The 18249-nt window shown below is 35.9% G+C and overlaps 1 protein-coding gene across 2 annotated transcripts; it reads left to right on the top strand.

The window, feature by feature from the left end:
* The first annotated feature begins 4128 nt into the window (after positions 1 to 4128).
* On the top strand, positions 4129 to 14983 carry LOC136849201 (hepatic sodium/bile acid cotransporter-like). 2 transcript variants are annotated; one of them, XM_067122347.1, is made up of 8 exons: positions 4129 to 4251; positions 4802 to 5227; positions 5944 to 6126; positions 8977 to 9148; positions 10216 to 10351; positions 10843 to 10924; positions 12678 to 12898; positions 13351 to 14983. In XM_067122347.1, the coding sequence occupies exons 2-8, from the start codon at positions 4808 to 4810 to the stop codon at positions 13574 to 13576; spliced, it is 1440 nt and encodes a 479-aa protein (XP_066978448.1). In that variant the 5' UTR covers positions 4129 to 4251; positions 4802 to 4807; the 3' UTR covers positions 13577 to 14983. The 2 variants fall into 2 exon arrangements, with proteins under 2 accessions (XP_066978448.1, XP_066978449.1); XM_067122348.1 differs by having other exon boundaries at positions 4144 to 4251; positions 4806 to 5227.
* The last annotated feature ends 3266 nt before the right edge of the window (positions 14984 to 18249 follow it).

The following is an 18249-nucleotide window of genomic DNA, read 5'->3' on the forward strand; positions in this document are numbered from 1 at the left end:
AGATTTCGATGTTAATCAGCTGACCGTTTTGTGATCTCCCAGACTTTTTGTATTCCCTTATGACTTATACCCACCATATGTATATGCCCTTGTCTCTGTATATCTTTAGTTGCTGTGACCATGTCTTGGTAATAAGACAAAAGCACTTAGCATCTCATTGTTTCACTCTTTCCTTCTTCCTCGTGGCTGTAACCCTGTTCATACATAGATACATACATACATATATTATAAATATAAATATATGTGTGTATGTATGAATGTATGCATGAATACATATACTATATATCGATTGTTATATATATATATATATATATATATATATATATATATATATATATATATATATTATATATATAATATAGGAATAGATATAGGTCTATATAGCTAGGGATCATTTATTATTCAATTTAAAGAATTTATACAGTGCCCTGCAGAGGCCAAGAATACGCGTAACCTGCCACTTGAAGCCAAAAGTTAACCTCAAAGACAGCCGTTAAATAGCCAAAGGTCGCCAGTTAAGGGTAATTAACCTTAACAAGAATATTTGAGATGAATTTTAGATTTCAAACGGTTTCTTCCCAACATCAAACGCTCTCTAGGCATACAAAAGCATCGAGACTTAAAACTGTTTTGCTTACCTAACCTAGGTATTTTACTGGAATAACGGGGTTGAAGCTAACAATATAATACTTTGGTTTAATCTAGACTTCGTAAACACATATACCATAAGTGGTGGCTGAAGGAAGAAAACAAAGAAAGAGTTGGAAATACAGAAAAAGAGGTTAAAAGAATGGACCATTTTTTCAACAGCACACAGACTCTACCTTAAGGATTCTAAGCGTTGGCCGCATTTACAATGGACATGCTGAAGTTCGTGTGTGTGTTTCTTGCTCCACCATTCACTAATAAAATAATAGACAAAGGCGGTGTTAGAGCCACCTTCCAGACGTCTGCTCTCATCGTATTATTTTCTCTCTCCTTGTTCCCTGACCGGCCTAGGTCAAAAACAATACTACAGCCATGCCCTAGGCGTCTACGTTCTGTTAAAAACATTCGCCAAGAGAGACAGGTAGAAAGGAAAAAAGGACCTTAGGACCACCTATTTTTAAGGCTGATATGGGAATTTCCTATACCACCTCAAAAATGGCCTAAATGTTACCTATCCCGTTCTCAACGGACGTTAAAGTTTGAACTGAAGACACTCCTATATAGACAACATCTTTTCCCAGTCTCGGTCAGGTTGATATTATTTGCAATCAAAGTTACACAGCAACAGCAGTAATATTTATAAAAAAAAAAAAAAGCAGGTATATATATATATATATATATATATATATATATATATAGAACTATATTACATATATATATATATATATCATGTCCCGTATGCAATATGTATGTATGTATACATATATATATATATATATATATATATATATAATATCGCCAACAGGTGAGACTGATATATATATATATATATATATATATATAGTCTCGAAAATTGGGTTTACTTGGAAATCTTAGCTTAATGATAAATAATATTGCCAAGACCAGGAAGAACATTCTTTATTACAAGCTTTCGAGGTATAAAACCTCATCATCAGGCTGAAAAAACCGACAAGGATGAGAATCAATAAAATTACAAAATGAATTGTCATAATAAATCTTCAGCAAAAATACTAACGAAATATAAAATGAACAAGTAAATACAAACTAAAAGGGTGAGACGTAAAATAACGAAAAATTAAAAACACAAACATAAAAATATGAAAATAAAACTATAGTGAAATGTAAACAAACTACCACTCACAAAGTAAAATATTTAACGACCTAACTGAGTACCTACTATGAAATTACACGATAGCTAGTTGAATACCAGACGAGTTGTTGTTCAATTCCGGCTTCATCTTTTTAATAGTCAGCGACTCTGAAATTAAAAGGTCCAGTCTATTTGAACAAAAGACAGTACCCGAAAATCCAGGTCAGTGAAAGGATGGTCCTGTGCTAAACTGTGTTCTCTAATGGCAGAAAAGGGTGGTTTGGAAAGGGGAAACCTAGTTCTAATAGAAAGACCTCTGTGTTCCAAAATTCTGTGTCTGAGCCAGCGGGAACTAGATCCCACGTATCGCAGACCACACTGCGAACAAGTGAACAAGTAAACGACACAGGAATTAAGGTCCACAGGCAGAGTAGGCTTCTCTCTCAAAAGTGATCTTATTGTAAAAGGATTACAGAAAACAAACCGGAAACTGATTTGAGGGAAACAATGCTTAAGAATTTCTTGTAACTTTTTCGGACCATATAGCTACTATGACCAAGGTAAGGCAATTTAATGTACTTTACATCTTTACTAGCAGTACTGTACACCGGTCTGGGACAAAACTTTTCATTTAAAAATTTTCAGAACTTTGTAAAATACAAAAAATGGGATATGAGTTTTCAGAAAAGTAATTCTGGAGGAAAACCATATCTTGATGAAATAAATTAAAATCACAACAAACATTGTAGGCTCTATTAATCAAAGTGCGTATTGAGTTCATCTTATACAACTTTGGCGAAAAACTGAGGTAATTCAATCCCAAGCCAGTAAAAGTACTTTTCCTATAAACAGAGGTCTCAAATTTGCCACTATTTCTGTATACCTGTACATCTAAAAATGACAACTTATTATCCTGTTCCGTCTCACAAGTAAAAGAAATGTTAGGGTGACGAGAATTAAAATATTCAAAAAACAAATCAACATGTGATAATTCCTTAAACACAAGGAAAGTATCATCTACATACCTACAGTAATACAAAGGTTTGAAAGCACTAGGGCATTCAGACATCCAAATCCTTTCACAATAACCCATGAAGCAATCCGCATATACAGGTCAAGGGAATTTCCCATAGCTACTCCATCTATTTGATTATATAATTTACCATCAAAGTAAAAATGCCATCAGCAGTTGCTAAATGTAATAATTTTTGCAAGTCTATTTTATTAAGTCCAAACACTGATAGAAGACAAACTAAATAGGTTGCTTAGAGGTCTGAGAGATAAGATTGGGGAAGCTACATATAGCTCTTTATTTGCTTCAGGGTCTAAGCCTGGTTATTTGTACGGTCTGCCTAAGGTACATAAAATAGGTAACCCTTTAAGACCTATTATTTCCTCAATTGGTACTTTTAGTTATAACCTGTCTAAGTTTTTGGTTCCAGTTTTAAACCCTCTAACTTTAGGTGAATTTAACATATCTAATTCTTCCAAATTTGTTAAAGAATTATGCTCTTTCAATTTTAACCAAGATGTTGTAATGGCTGGTTTCGATGTAACCTCTCTTTTCACCAATGTCCCATTAAAAGAAACAACCGACATTATTCTTAATAATATATGTGAAAACCATCTATCAGTGTTTGGACTTAATAAAATAGACTTGCAAAAATTATTACATTTAGCAACTGCTGATGGCATTTTACTTTTGATGGTAAATTATATAATCAAATAGATGGAGTAGCTATGGGAAATTCCCTTATTGATTCTCATCCTTGTCGGTTTTTTCAGCCTGATGATGAGGTTTTATACCTCGAAAGCTTGTAATAAAGAATGTTCTTCTGGTCTTGGCAATATTATTTATCATTAAGCTATATATATATATATATATATATATATATATATATATATATATATATATATATATATATCACATATATATAAGATATATGTGTGTGTGTGGATAAGAAAGTATAGAAATGAGAAGTGACTGGTGATAAATCTGATAAACATTATCTTGGTGAGGCAACGAAAAAAACAGAGGAGATTCAGTTGGAGGGGATAGGTTTACAAATGTGGAAATAAAGATAGCTAAGACAAACGCGATAAGCATAGAAGGAGGTATATGTAAAATGGGCTGAAGTACTCGAAAAATCTGTACGGAACGGCACCTGGCAAGGTAGCCATTTCTGTCGATTTGAACATCAGAGAATTTTAGAGCAGAAAATCTCTTTTCCTGAGAGAGAGAGAGAGAGAGAGAGAGAGAGAGAGAGAGAGAGAGAGAGAGAGAGAGAGAGAGAGATGATTATTTAATGTTTTATTTCAAGGAGAGATAACGCTTTCAACTTAATCTCGTAATCAGACGAAACCTTCATCTATCACTGACGAGGCCATTCACTTGATAGGGCGCGTTCGTTTTGTAAGCTGACTCGGCAATGTACCCAAATATTACACTGTTTATTCTGGCAGGATAGGGCTCTCTGGTCCTTTTTAAAAAGGTAGGTCTGAAGTGGCGGCGATGTTTTGCCTTAAAATGTGTTCTAGTTTCTTTTAAAATGTGCTTTGACATGACATTTGTGTTTTGGGCGTATTTTACCCTACATTGATAGCTCGTGTTACAATGCACTTTTTTGAATTGACAACCATTGGCCTTTTAATAATGGACCTTTGACATGAGAATAACAGTTTCTTTAAGACGTGCCTGAAAAGAGAAGGGTAGTTTTTCAAATGGTCTTTGAACTGACAAAAGTAGGTTGTTTTAAATGCGCGTGTGAATTTACCATAGATATTTGTTATATAGCCAATGTATCACGCGTTTAATATGGGGTTTACCTTATCATGGCGGTCATGTTAACAAGCACCTTATAATAATTTGTCCGTTTCGTGTTAAAGTTTATCAGGGCAATAATAAATAAAGATAAATCAACATATAGTTGGGAAGTCTAAGTTCGTCCGTGTTACGAAACCAATATACTTATTTTCTTTTTTAGTCTTCCAGTATTATCGCCATCATCACTTTGCTTACCAGTGCCATTTCGCCTCTTCCAGACAGACATGAAGAGGAAATGCATCATACTCGCCATCGTTGTCACACTGGCTTCCGGGGCTTCAAGCCTTTACTTGGAAACTTTCCATACCGGGATCTGGAAAGTAGCCGAGGATATGCAGCATACACTAAATCTCTCTTTGCGACTCAGCGCTAACGAAAGCATGGAAGCCTTTCCTGCTGCTGACGTCTTCCTCGAGAATCCTGGAGCTTTGCTGGTAGTAACGGCTGTTCCAGACGAAGACTGGAAACTACAGTTCGTAAATTCCAGTGCTGTTTTTACTGCGCAGGAAGTCCTGGAAGGTGCCACAAAGAACATTACTTTCTCTGGATACTATTGGGGCTTCACTCATCTGGCTTTCTACTTGACTCGGAACGATCTTGACCCGAAATTCGAAAACAGAACTCTTCTGAGAGACGACCTGGAGGTAAGTCCCTGTTGTCTGGAAAGTAAGAAGGGTTTCCAGAACTTACAGAAAAGATCATAGGGCCGAACACAAATGATATTTCCTAGGTCTTCAATGTAATCTTCTCTTATGTTACTGTGATCTTTTCCTGTGCTTACCTAGGCCTGGGTTGCTTTTTATCCTTAGGTCTATGGAGTGACCTTTCGGCGTAACCTTTCTTCCCTCTATTTCTCACTGACAGCTGATTTAAAGAAAACTTCTGAACAAACAAACGTGTCGTTTTCCTGATGTGTCAGGAAGTGTAAAAGAATACATGATGTGACTTCATGAATGTATGATTATTGAATTTTATCTCAGTGACAATAATTCGCTTGATAAGAAGCAGCATGCAAGCATAAAAAAGACAATCACTGCTTGAGAAGACGTTGTTTTCAACCCATGGAAAAAATGACATTTTCTCGATATCAGAAATAATATTGGCTAATAACTGAGTGTTATTGATAATGGTCATAGATTGTTCTCTGTTACTTGAGTGACATCTAGCGTCCAAGAACGTCATTAAAATTTGAAATAAATTGAGCGAAGTGTTAACAATATTCTAATTCGAAATTAAATACTTCTCTCTCTCTCTCTCTCTCTCTCTCTCTCTCTCTCTCTCTCTCTCTCTCTCTCTCTCTCTCTCTTGAGAACTTAATTAACTAAGCATAATTACCCTAAATCATATCTTCTTTTCTTAGATTGTCGTCGACCGTGGTTCCATGACAGTAGACGTCATATTTATTAGCATTGGGTCAGTGTTGGTCCTCTTCAATAACATCAACATGGGAGCGCAGATGAACATCGGTTTGATACTGAAGGTTCTGAAAAAGCCGATTGGACCCTTGTGTGGATTCCTCTCTCAGTTCATATGCATGCCCACGGTAAGCCTCTTCTTTATGGTGCTGACTTTCACCCGCTGTCTAAAAATGGTACTTAACTTTGGTGAAATGCTGCAGGTTATAGTTGATGAAAAGAGTCCTCTCAGAAGATGCAAGAATAAATGTAGATTGCGCTGACTGGTTTTTGACATGTCAATTCTGTGGGGTGTTTGACTTGTAAGCTAGAAGTTTTCCCCCAATCTTTTATGAAGTACGAAATCATTAAAAGAGCCGCGCTGCTTTGGATAACTGATGCTGAAAGAGTTTAAAATGTAAAAGGAAAACTATTTATATCTTTAATGGTTTTACGTCAACCCAAATACTGTGCTTTATTACGGCAGGGACTGTCTTAATTATATTAACTCGTCAAAGGCATATCACACGAAGCTGTGCTTGAAGTGGGAGTGTAATACCTTCCGGGATGAAAATATGGTGCATGGCCTATTGGACATCTGTTGTACTGGGGGTTAGAAGATTCAATGAGATATCAGTATTACCAAAATGATGTGGAATTTCTTCTCTCCTACGTAATTCCTCAGCTATTTAACATTTTAAATTTAATTTTGAGAGGGTTCCTAGGCATCATTTAAGAAGAGAGGCCTTTTGACAAATGCCTTTCTTGCACGGACCGAGTTTGATATGAGCAGCAAACCCGCCCCCCACCCCCCCCCCCCCCGCGCTTTCTTACGCATGAGAGAAATCTCTGGGAAATATCTTCAGTGTTTTTCTTGGAAGTCCAGATCAATAGCTCAGAACCTCCTAAGGAAAAATTATGCTGATTATTTGCCACATACGCCGTGTGAAGAATTAAAGAAAAAAATATTTAAACTTGGAACTATTTCTTGTAAGTGATACTTTGAGAAACTTGCTCTCTTCATAAATACATATCTGCTTCTGACTTTGCTTTTAAGGTCACCACATTGACGACGCTGCTTGAAGAATTATATGTTCAGAACTACAGTTACCAGCAAAGAAAATTTGAATATCTTCCTTTTTATTCTTCAGTCAATAAAAGCAAAAGGTATCAGAGAATTCCATAAAGTCTGACCAGAGTGTGTGACATGGTCTTTCTGATAATAACAGCTACCTACATGATTTATGCCATGAAAATACAAAATCTCAAATTAGCCATATAAGCTTCTTCGCTCTCGTTCGTTCCGTGCTTCTCAGTGAACCTTTCGATAGATTTTTCACTCAGTAACAAAAAAGTCTTCGCCTTTCTGTAACTATTTAGCTTTATTTTGTTTCTTAGATTATCAAACAACCTTTCGTTCACGTTAATCTGTGATTAGTTCGCATGGGTCAAAAACTAAGGGAGGAAACTTTGTACATAATGACGAGATGATCAAAACTAAGTGGTGAAAGGTTTGTTTGTTGATTATCATGACGTAAAAAACATCAAGAACTTAAACGTTTAATCGCATATTATAGATTGTGAAAGGTTTGTTTGTAAGTGATTACGAATTGCTCAAACTTGTGAAGTGGATGGGTTTTTTATAATTGATGGGATGGTTGCACATGATTTCAAAGCTTTGTTTGTCATTGATTATGATGTGGTAAAATAAAAAAGGTGAAGGGCTTGCTTGTTGTAAAAACGTACTATGCTCTGAGAAGCAAAGAATGAAAGCTTTGATAATAATAATTCCGAAGGGTTCTTAACTAAAGAGGCTGATGTGAATGTGGTTTTATACATGATTATAAAAGAGCCAAAACCGTGGAGTCAAGCTTACTATATATAATCTATTATAATCATAGAAATGTCTAATTGATACGGGTCAACTCTGATAAGAAATAAACTTTTACCTTCTGCAGAATTCATTATCTAATGGAGCATTAACGGCGTAATTATTCGGTCGCATCATGCCTCGGTTGCCAAGTGACAATTTCTTCCCCAATTTACCAGGCCACGTACACGCAGCCCTACAGTTGCTAGAATGCAAATTTTCACTCTCGCAGTTACCGAAATTCATGTCTTTCATGTTTGTCTTTTATATGAAATTCTAAACATTCTACTTCTTCATTTTGTTTGCTGGTCTTGATATAATTGAGTACCTAAAGTTTAGGTTATTAGCAAGTCATCCTTACATTGCGTGATGTCTAACTAAGCACTTGAGGTCAAATCTTATCATAGATTTTGTGGGTGAAATCAAAAGATATATATAAAAATTGATACCAATTTCTCGAAATTGAAATCACAGTTTCAACTGTTAAATGGTCTCTCCTTTCCTGTCTGGTATAGCGTTTTAAGACATAAAGGTGTTCCTCTTTACTTCCTTGTTAAAGTTAACGTATACTGAACATGAAATGAATGTTTTGAATGGAATATAAAATTTAGGCCAAAGACCAAGTGCTGGGACCTATGAGGCCGTCCAGCGCTGAAAAGGGAAATTGAGGGTAAAAAGATTTTACACGTGTAGCAGGAGGAAAACCTCGCACTGTGAAATAATTGTCAGGAAATGGTGGAAAGCAAGACAGAAGGAAGAGTATATGAACGGAGGTACAGTAAAAGGAATGAAAGAGGATGCAGCTATGGGCCGAAGGGACGCTGCAAAGAGCCTTTAGAAGTACCTACAATGCACCGCGTGAAGTACAATGACAACACTGAACCACCCGCTCCCCTACTGAGATGAATATTTTGAGGCACGGAAAACTTGCTCCCACAAAACTGCTCAGATTCTGATTACTGAAGTGCCAAGATATTATTAAGCTGTCGCATTCCATATAGAATGCCTAACGGTCCTCGCCCCCTTAGCTACCTGTAGTCAACAACGAGGTCTTCATAAGTAATCACCTCGAACGAACTTAATAGACCTTACCATGAATTCGTTTCAAACTCTGATTTTTTTTTTCCAGATCACGTGGGTAATGGGAAGGCTTCTCTTCACAGACCCACTCTACAGACTGGGTCTTTTCACCTTCGGTTGCAGTCCAGGAGGGACAAGCTCCAACTTCTGGACGTTGATGTTCAATGGAGATATAAACCTGTCAATCACCATGACGGCTATTTCGACCATAGCTGCCATGGGTGAGCTTGCTATTGATGTATTTACATACATGTATCTATACATGCATACATACATTTTATATATAAATATACATATGTATATGTGTGTATAATATTTATATGTATATATGTATATGTATATATATATATATGCACACACACACACACACACACATATATATATATATATATATATATATATATATATATATATATATATATACATATAGACGTATATAAATATAAATATATATATATATATATATATATATATATATATATTATGTATATATATATATACATACATATATATACTGAGCATCGACGGAAATTATGCATGAATACAGATTAACGACACATGTGAAACTTGACTGTATACATAATTTACAATTCTAAGTTCAAATCAAGGTTCTCTCTCTCTCTCTCTCTCTCTCTCTCTCTCTCTCTCTCTCTCTCTCTCTCTCTCTCTCTCTCTCTCTCTCTCTCTCTCTAAAGATAAACCCCATGACAGCCTTGTTTTACTGAACTCTATTAATTACACCAAACGAGGGGAAAAATCCGCCACAGATATAAAACTATAACAATTATCATTTCATGCAAATTCGAGCTCTGAGACCTTAGATTTTATTCAGACATCAACACACGTCACGAGACGTCAAGAGAGTTCACAGGTGTTTGCTGAACTTTGATGGGTTGTCAGTATCTGGGCGCCTAGAAGGTAACAGGCATTATGTTAATTCAGCCAATTACTGCTTTAATAAGACTGTAGAGGAGTTTGTCAGAAACACACATATATATATATATATATAGAATATATATATACATATTTATATATATATATCGAATATATATATATATATATATATATATATATATATATATATATTTATATATATAAATGCATACATATACATATATATAAATATATGTATATATATATGTGTATTTATATATATATATATATATATATATATATATATATATATATATATATATATATATATAGGCAACGTGTGTGTGTATGTATATATATATATATACAAATATTGGAGATAATGTCTTAAAGTTAATTCTTAATTGCCTCCTAGGGATGATGCCTCTTTGGATGTTCACCTTGGGATCGAACCTTTTGGAAGAGAATGATAATATTCAAATTCCATTTGCGAACTTGGCTATTTCTCTGGTTGCTCTCACCGTCCCCGTTTGCATTGGTATAATTATTAGGTAAGTATTCACTGATTCCTTTTCTATTGCTAAATTAGATTTTAATTGTTTTGAAACTATAAACACACACACACACACACACTTATAAATTTCTAACTCACATCGGGATCGAAACCAGGTCTTTCAATTGAAAGGCAAGGGTTCTGCCAATTGAACCACACAAGTCTATTGAAAGACCTGGGTTCGATCTCGATTTGAGTAAGAACTTTATTTCTTCTTCACACGGTGATTGTTGATTATTTTTTAATGCACATACACACACACACACACACACACACACACACACATATATATATATATATATATATATATATATATATATATATATATATATTCATATATATACATATACATATATATATGCATATATATATATATATATATATATATATATATATATGTGTGTGTGTGTGTGTATATATAACAGTAGTAAATGCTTAATTAGAATCCTAGGGGTTTCACCCACCTTAACTTCTGCCTTTATTTTCCAGGTTAAAACGACCAAACTGGGCAGACAACGGGAGGAAAGTGATTAAGCCTTTCTCTCTCTTTCTCCTCCTGTTTTTCATGTCTGTGAGTATACCACTGACATCCAATTATTCGTTTATCTTCTTTTAGTCTTTTTATTTTTTTGATATGGGAACAGATCTCCGAATAGGCCATTCTCGATAAACACACGGACACCTAATAATTAACCCACATAACCCTGTTCCTGACTGCTCTGTGTGAATGTCCAAAGTATAATCAGCAGTGGATATCAAGATTTGGAAATAAATCGATCAGTGAAATTTTATCAGGAACTTCAACATTTGCCATTAATCCAGTCATAAACTCATTGAAAAATGGTAATTTAACTGAACAAATACAGAAATTAAGAACAATATAAATAAAAACAAATCCTTCGGGCCAACCCTATGAGAGCTGATAATCAGCTCGGTGGTCTGGTAAAACTGTTTTAGTTTGATATGGGAATTAACTCGCCAAATTCCCTTGAGATTTGATTCATGTTGACGTAAACACGGTAGATATTTTTCTATGTGCGTAGTTTAGTGAAACTGCTTTTCAGACGATATATTTAATTTTCCTCCCTTCAAATATCATCCTACCCTCCTCTCCCCCCTCCACCCCCTCCCCCCTTTTTCCCATACGGACATTCTTTCCTGTTGAGGTCACTAGGCAAGCTTTGTGGCTAGTCCTTTCAGGCTTGTAAGCCATAAATAATGATGAAGGTAATAATGGTGATAATAACCATGTTTAACTCTCGGTTCAAAATTGAAGTTCAGCAGACTCCCGGAAGCTCACTAAAGGGTTTTCAACTTTTAATTTTATATTAATATATATATATATATATATATATATATATATATGTATATATATATATACACACACACATACACACACACACACACACACACACACACATATATATATATATATATATATTTCACATGGGCGTGAGTTATCGTACGGGTTGCAGATTGTCTAATCCCGAACTTTCAAATATAAGATCCACGCTAGAGGTTGCAAGACGCCAATAAAATACAACAACTTTAGAATAATTGGCCAAGCTAAGGAACCTGGAGAACTGCTTCTCTTGGAGAGTCTCAACATCAAAAGAATTGTACCGGCGCTAAATTGCCAATCATCGGCTGTTCCCCTATTCATAGCATGATGCGATTGTTTGTTTACATTTGTCCGCCTCCTCCTCCTCCTGTTTTTATGCTGTTTTCTTTTAGTGTGTTTTCCTCTTTCATCCTGAGAGGTGCGCCTTCTGCTCTACCTTTTAAGTTTATTTTTAAGTTCCTTTTTATTAAGCAGTTTTTATTAAGTTCATTTTAAGTTTACATTTTAAGTTTTCTTTTACTGGTTCTTTAATGTGTAAATGTATTTAAGTGCGATTGTTTAAGTTCAACTGATTTTCTATTTTAATTTTTTTATGTTTTGTGTATATTTACTTTTAACTATTTATGCTGAATGTCCCTTTTTAATTTATAACTGTAGATGATGTCCTGATGATGTGACCACGGGTCAAGAAACGCGTAGACGAATAAATGTATGTACTGGTCCTGTATGTGTTCCTGCGCCCTTCTCCTGCCTACTATAGTGCCCTCCGATTTTGGATTATATATATATATATATTATATATATATATATATATATATATATATATATATATATATATATATATATATATATACATACCATTTTGGAATTTCTTATTTCTATTGGCTATTCACAATATCGTGAAGCACCGTTTTGAAAGAACAATACCAACAGTAATAGTAAGCATAACAGCAATACTGATTATACTCTTCCCTGTCACCAGGTAGGAACGTACAACTCCTACAAAGTGGTCATGATGATGACTTGGCAAATGATCCTAGCAGGCTTCCTGGTCGTGATTTGCGGCTACACCTTGGGAGCCATTTTTGCCAAACTATTTTGCCTGAGTACACCTCAGGTCATCGCCGTCAGTATAGAGACAGCCCTGCAGAACCCAGGCGTGGCGTTTATCCTCCTGAAGCTCTCAATCGAAAGCCCTTACAGGTGAGTAAATTTTCACAGGAATTAGGTCTAGGGCCAAAGTGCACTAAAATGTCCTTCTTTGGTTTTTTGCTAGTCTTCTCCTCTTACCCTTCTTGTCCTCACCCTCCTTTGTGTGTGTGTGTGTATGTGTGTGTGTATGTGTGGGTTTGTGTGTATGTTTTGGGGGTCTAGGGTAGATAAGGGTTCTTGGATCCCTGACCATTTGCTTTTGCATTAAAAAACAATGCCTCAATAAAAGTGTTACCTTTTCCCATAACTTTTCACATAAATACATTCTATACGCAGAGGTTCTCTCACTATAAATTGTTGTTTGAAGACCTGTGACAGAATAAAGTCTTACAGTTTTTCTTACAAACCTGGGATGTATATAATGAATGCATGCAATGAATACTAATTCCACTTACCTGCTAATTACTAATGAAACGATCCTCACAAACTTTTTATTCTTTCAGTGATTTAGCGTCCGTACCGATCATGGCCGCTCTTTTTGTAAGCGGACCTCCACTGGTCGTCACTTATTTCCTTTACCAGCTGGCGAAAAAATGCTGTGGATGCTGCAAAGGAGAGGACAAGGAAACGGCGGTTCCCCCACAGACTTCCCCAGAGGAGGCGTCGTTCATCCCCGTCGAGGATTCAAGGGAGAATGGATCAAAGCCTAATGAAATATCCATGGGGTAAAGATTAAAGGAATTACAATGGGTTAAAAGTTAACAGTTACAGACTATTGTGTGGAAATTAACACAATGAAAAGGTTAAGGATGACGCCAAAAGGAGGTTATAGGTTAAGGATGCATCTGTGAAGAAAAGTGGTGCACGATGTCTCAGGTTAAAGGTTACAGATAATTCAAGTGGACAGAAGATCAAGAATTTTTTGTCGAACAAAATAGACGCATCCTTGTGATACAGCTTATGTAATCTATCGAAGAAAAACGGGTAGAGGCCGTGTCAGGGTACGGGTAGAGCCCGTGTCAGGGTATTAAGGTTAAAGAATGTGGCATAGCGCTGATTTAAAAAATAATTTACGGGAATTAAGGCTGAATACCGTTAGAGAGAAATAATCCGATGAAACTGAAATTAAATAGGCTTTAATATAGCAGCTGTCTAGACTTTAATAAATAAAAGGGAAAAGTGGTCGCAGTTTCAAGGTTTAGGGATAAAAACTGTAATTTTATCAGAAGATAAATGTCAGATACTATGAGATATATTTGAAAGCAAATACCGTGGGGTAATTGTTAAAAGGAAATATGTCATGATTGTATTATAAAACTACATAGGATGACAAACCAAAGTAAAAAAAAAATTCTTAAAAGACGAGTAATTATTAAATACACCTCTCTAGGGTGAATTCTCAAATACACTGCATGGGATAATGTTTTAATGAATCCTTTTCATAAAGTCTCATGGAATGATAACTCGGTAGCCCCTATAATTTGAGAGGGGAAATAAATACTAGTCATGTCAAGAATAATTGCACTGGGAAAATGTATTAACCCTTGTTTAAGAATTAAAGAGAACCCGTTTGGAAAGGCTTAAAGCGAGCTTCCATTTGGAATGAAATCAAAAAGGGAAAATATATGGCATAAAATTCTAAGATAAACACCCTCTGGGATACAGTTGAGAGAGAAATCCCATTTGTATTTAAATCTACAGAGAACCCGTATGGGATGAGGGCTTTTAAATTAATTTGAGGAAAAAGACTGAAGTAACGAAAAGATGACAGCATTTTTTTCTTGGCTGGAGTGATTTTACTGTTAAGTAAAAGTAGTTTTTACGACAAAATGTTATAAGTTCTAAATTTTTGTAATGCTTTCCTTGTCCATAAATGTGCATATTTTTGTTTACTTCATATGTATGTGCTGCATCATTTTTAAAACAAGTTGAATTATAAACATTCGTCTTTTTAATTTAGGCATTTAGTTTTTATGCAAAAATTCCGCTTCTATTTTACAGATAAAGCAAATGTGTATTTTTTATTTATTCCCATGTAAGACTGACATTAAAACAGTTAACATGACGATAAATATCATGTTCATTACATGACCCTTCTTTTTATATCTAAATGAAAACATAAAGGAATTGGCAAGATAGGATGTTTTCCTTTAGAACCCTGACTTGACATCTTCACTCGTCAAATGCCATAAGTTAACAGCTGCTGAATGTCACCAGGATCGTGAGCAATTAACTCGCTACATATAATGGTCATATAAACATTATTCGCTATATTCAGCTCTCTGAGAGTCAATCACAAAACTGAAACGAGGTCCAATGTTTCGCGGGTCTATCGTGACACAAAATCAAGATTATGGCTTTCATCACTGCCTGGAATATATTTGATAAAAGGGGAAGAATTTATATGACTGCGGTAACTAGAAAAGAAAACTTGGCCTCAGTGTAAATTAAGGCTAACGCTTAAAAAATGTAGCGACCGCAGGGCATAGACACACCATTTGCATTATGTTTTAGGAGGTATCTTTGCGGACGCAGGTAGCGATTAATCACAGTAATTTTGATGAGTAAAGGTCAATGAGACGGCAACCTATTGACCTTTTCCAGTCCAAGCACGAAGAAGACGAGAAAGAGGAGGAGGAGGAGGAAAGACCTCTAATAGGAAGAAAGGTTCTGAGAGTAAGAAAATATGGAAGCAAGAGGAGAATTACAATTTACAAAGAGCTGGTGCGGTAAGAGACAGCTCACGATGCCGCCCGAGATGAGGGTGAATTCTCTCCCCGAATGCAACGGAACACTACTCAAAGAAGTACCTGCAGGATAGCGAGAGGGAAGCATCCTTTCGGCGGAGAGGAGGAGGATCTGGAAACGACGTAAGAGTGCTACTACTTGAATTGAATTGAATATAGAATTTAGGCCAAAGGCCAAGCACGGGGACCTATGAGGTCATTCAGCACTGAAACGGAAATTGACGGTAAAAGGTTTAAAAGGTATATAACAGGAGGAAAACCTTGCAGTTGCACTATGAATCAATTGCTAGGAGAGGGTGGAAAGTAAAATGGGAAAAGAGAATATGAAAGGAGGTACAGTAAAAGGAACGGAAGGGGTTGCATGAGGTGCACTGACGGCACTAGCCCCCTACGGGGAAGTGGGACTACTGATCAAGGTAAAAGCTCCGGAACACTTCGGGAGTTCTATTATAAACAAACAAAACCTTTATTATCTTACGAGTTTAATGGGTGCCGAGGCTACTAATCCTGGAAGGGATATTAATTGAGATTTATCTAAAAAGTAAAACTGTAGCAAAACAAGACCTAAGATGCCATTCAGTTTTTCTTAACTTAAATTCGGAAGGCTGTAAAACTTTCCCTATATACATTCCAAAGAAGAAGTGAAGCTATTCAGTCGTGGCTTGTTATTGCAAAATTGTGGTTTGTTCCTTGTTCATCTTAGAACAGTGGATGATAATAACTACAATATTGCAAGCGTAATTAAGAGCCTTTGAAGAAAACTGAGATTCTATTCTAATTTTAATTTAGAAGGACTAACTTCTGAAAACGTTTAAAATATTACTGAAATCGCGAGGTTATTTTACAATGAATACTAAGTGCAACAGCAACATCGTAAGCGAAAATACTCACAAATTTGCACTTCGCTTCCGAAGGGCTGCAAGGTGAGGAAACAGACGGGAAGTATTGTTGTCTTTTGTTTTCTGAAAAACAAAACCCTTTCTATATCACAGAAAATTAAAGATAACTGTAATACAATTTTATGGTAGTTAATTAATTTTGTTGAAAATTACACGTGTAACTTTTACTCATTTGAAGTTACCTTGGTTAGTGTAATGCATCACGTACTTGCCAAATATGTATATTTGTAACATACTTATAAATAAATATTGAGGCACGTTGAAGCTTCCATTATTATTCATGACAATATTTGCATTTTTTTCCCGGTAGTGGAGACACTTGGTGTTTTGAGAAGGATGCAAGAAAGGAAAAGGTTAAGAATGACTGATGAGAGCAATTAAAAAAAAATATAGCTTTTTGTTACTAAGTTAAAATTTAGCATTTGTGCAACGACACGACATGGACATTTTAAAACAACTTGGCCCTCTGGCCAGTCATAGCCAAACTTAGGCCATTTGGAAACAATGATTTGAATTTAATCAGAGAAAACCTTCATCTGCAAAACAATGAATTATCAATACTTACGAGCTCAAATTAGTCGACAAACTAACGGTAAGGAAGGCGTTTTAGCTATGAAATTGAGACCCTAAACCAGGCAATGAGCACGTACCAACGAGACAAACGTCGAAAATGTGATGTTCTCAGGAATGAATCAAAGACAAATTAGATACAGGAGTCACCTGATAAATGAGCTCGGAACTGCCTCAGTGACCTGACAAAAACTGCATGAAATTAAAACTTTTGTCTCTAAACAAACACCAATGTGTTCCAGCTGTAAACACGGTCAATATAACAGTTTTTCAAACGCTGTTTGCTTTACACGAAGTAATTGCCTTGATGTCCCAAATAACAAAACAATTGCTGACAGAAAAATGGGTCGTTTAGCATGAAGCCGAGAAAAAGCTCACTTGCTTTACTAACAAAGAAGATAAAGGGCTCAGTGTTACCATAAACAAACATACGATGCAACTGTGTGGGAAGAACAAAAATGCCTAACTAGCAGAACTGTAAAATTAAACTTTTGACAAAAAACAAAGGCCTGGCCGCTCTGGGTGCATGGAATGGAACAACAGGGAGAAACAATGGAACAAAAATAGCCTATCTCTAGGAAGGATTACAATAAAACAGCTGACACGCATAAAGTGGATATCTCTGATACCTAAGCACAAAGTGCCTGGGGACTTGACCAAACTACGCTTCAGAACCCCCAGCCTTCCTCAAAGAGGTTTCATGAAAGTTTCACAGAAACCAATTACTTATAGCATTTTTTTTTTTAGGCCCAACCAGTGCGTTCTTCCCATCAAAGTTATCTATCACTCAGAATCAAGGTTTTTATCTCCCAGGTTCAATAGCACGCTCTAAACTCGAGAGGAACTTGCGACATAGGTTAGATTAAATCCTGTTAGTGCCTAAAAAGACTGATGAACTTTCTCACATACAACAACCTGCCTTAGGCACAACAGATGGCTAGCATCGCTAGCAAGTACTTTCTATGTCGTAAAATGATTGTGTACGACTCTATTTGCTTTGTATGAACATCAAGGAATCACGAGGGCAAATGAATGGCAGTGAACGTAATACCAGGCAGTTGCGTCATCATATAAATAAGTCATGTTATAGAACCAGCGGAAGGTCCAGGTCGTTACTAACCACCTTGGGAAAGTCAGAGGCCAGCAGTCAAGCCCACAACGGTTTAACCCTAAACTATATTTGAAG

The sequence above is a fragment of the Macrobrachium rosenbergii genome, chromosome 20 (assembly GCF_040412425.1).
Source record: "Macrobrachium rosenbergii isolate ZJJX-2024 chromosome 20, ASM4041242v1, whole genome shotgun sequence".
NCBI lineage: Eukaryota > Metazoa > Arthropoda > Malacostraca > Decapoda > Palaemonidae > Macrobrachium > Macrobrachium rosenbergii.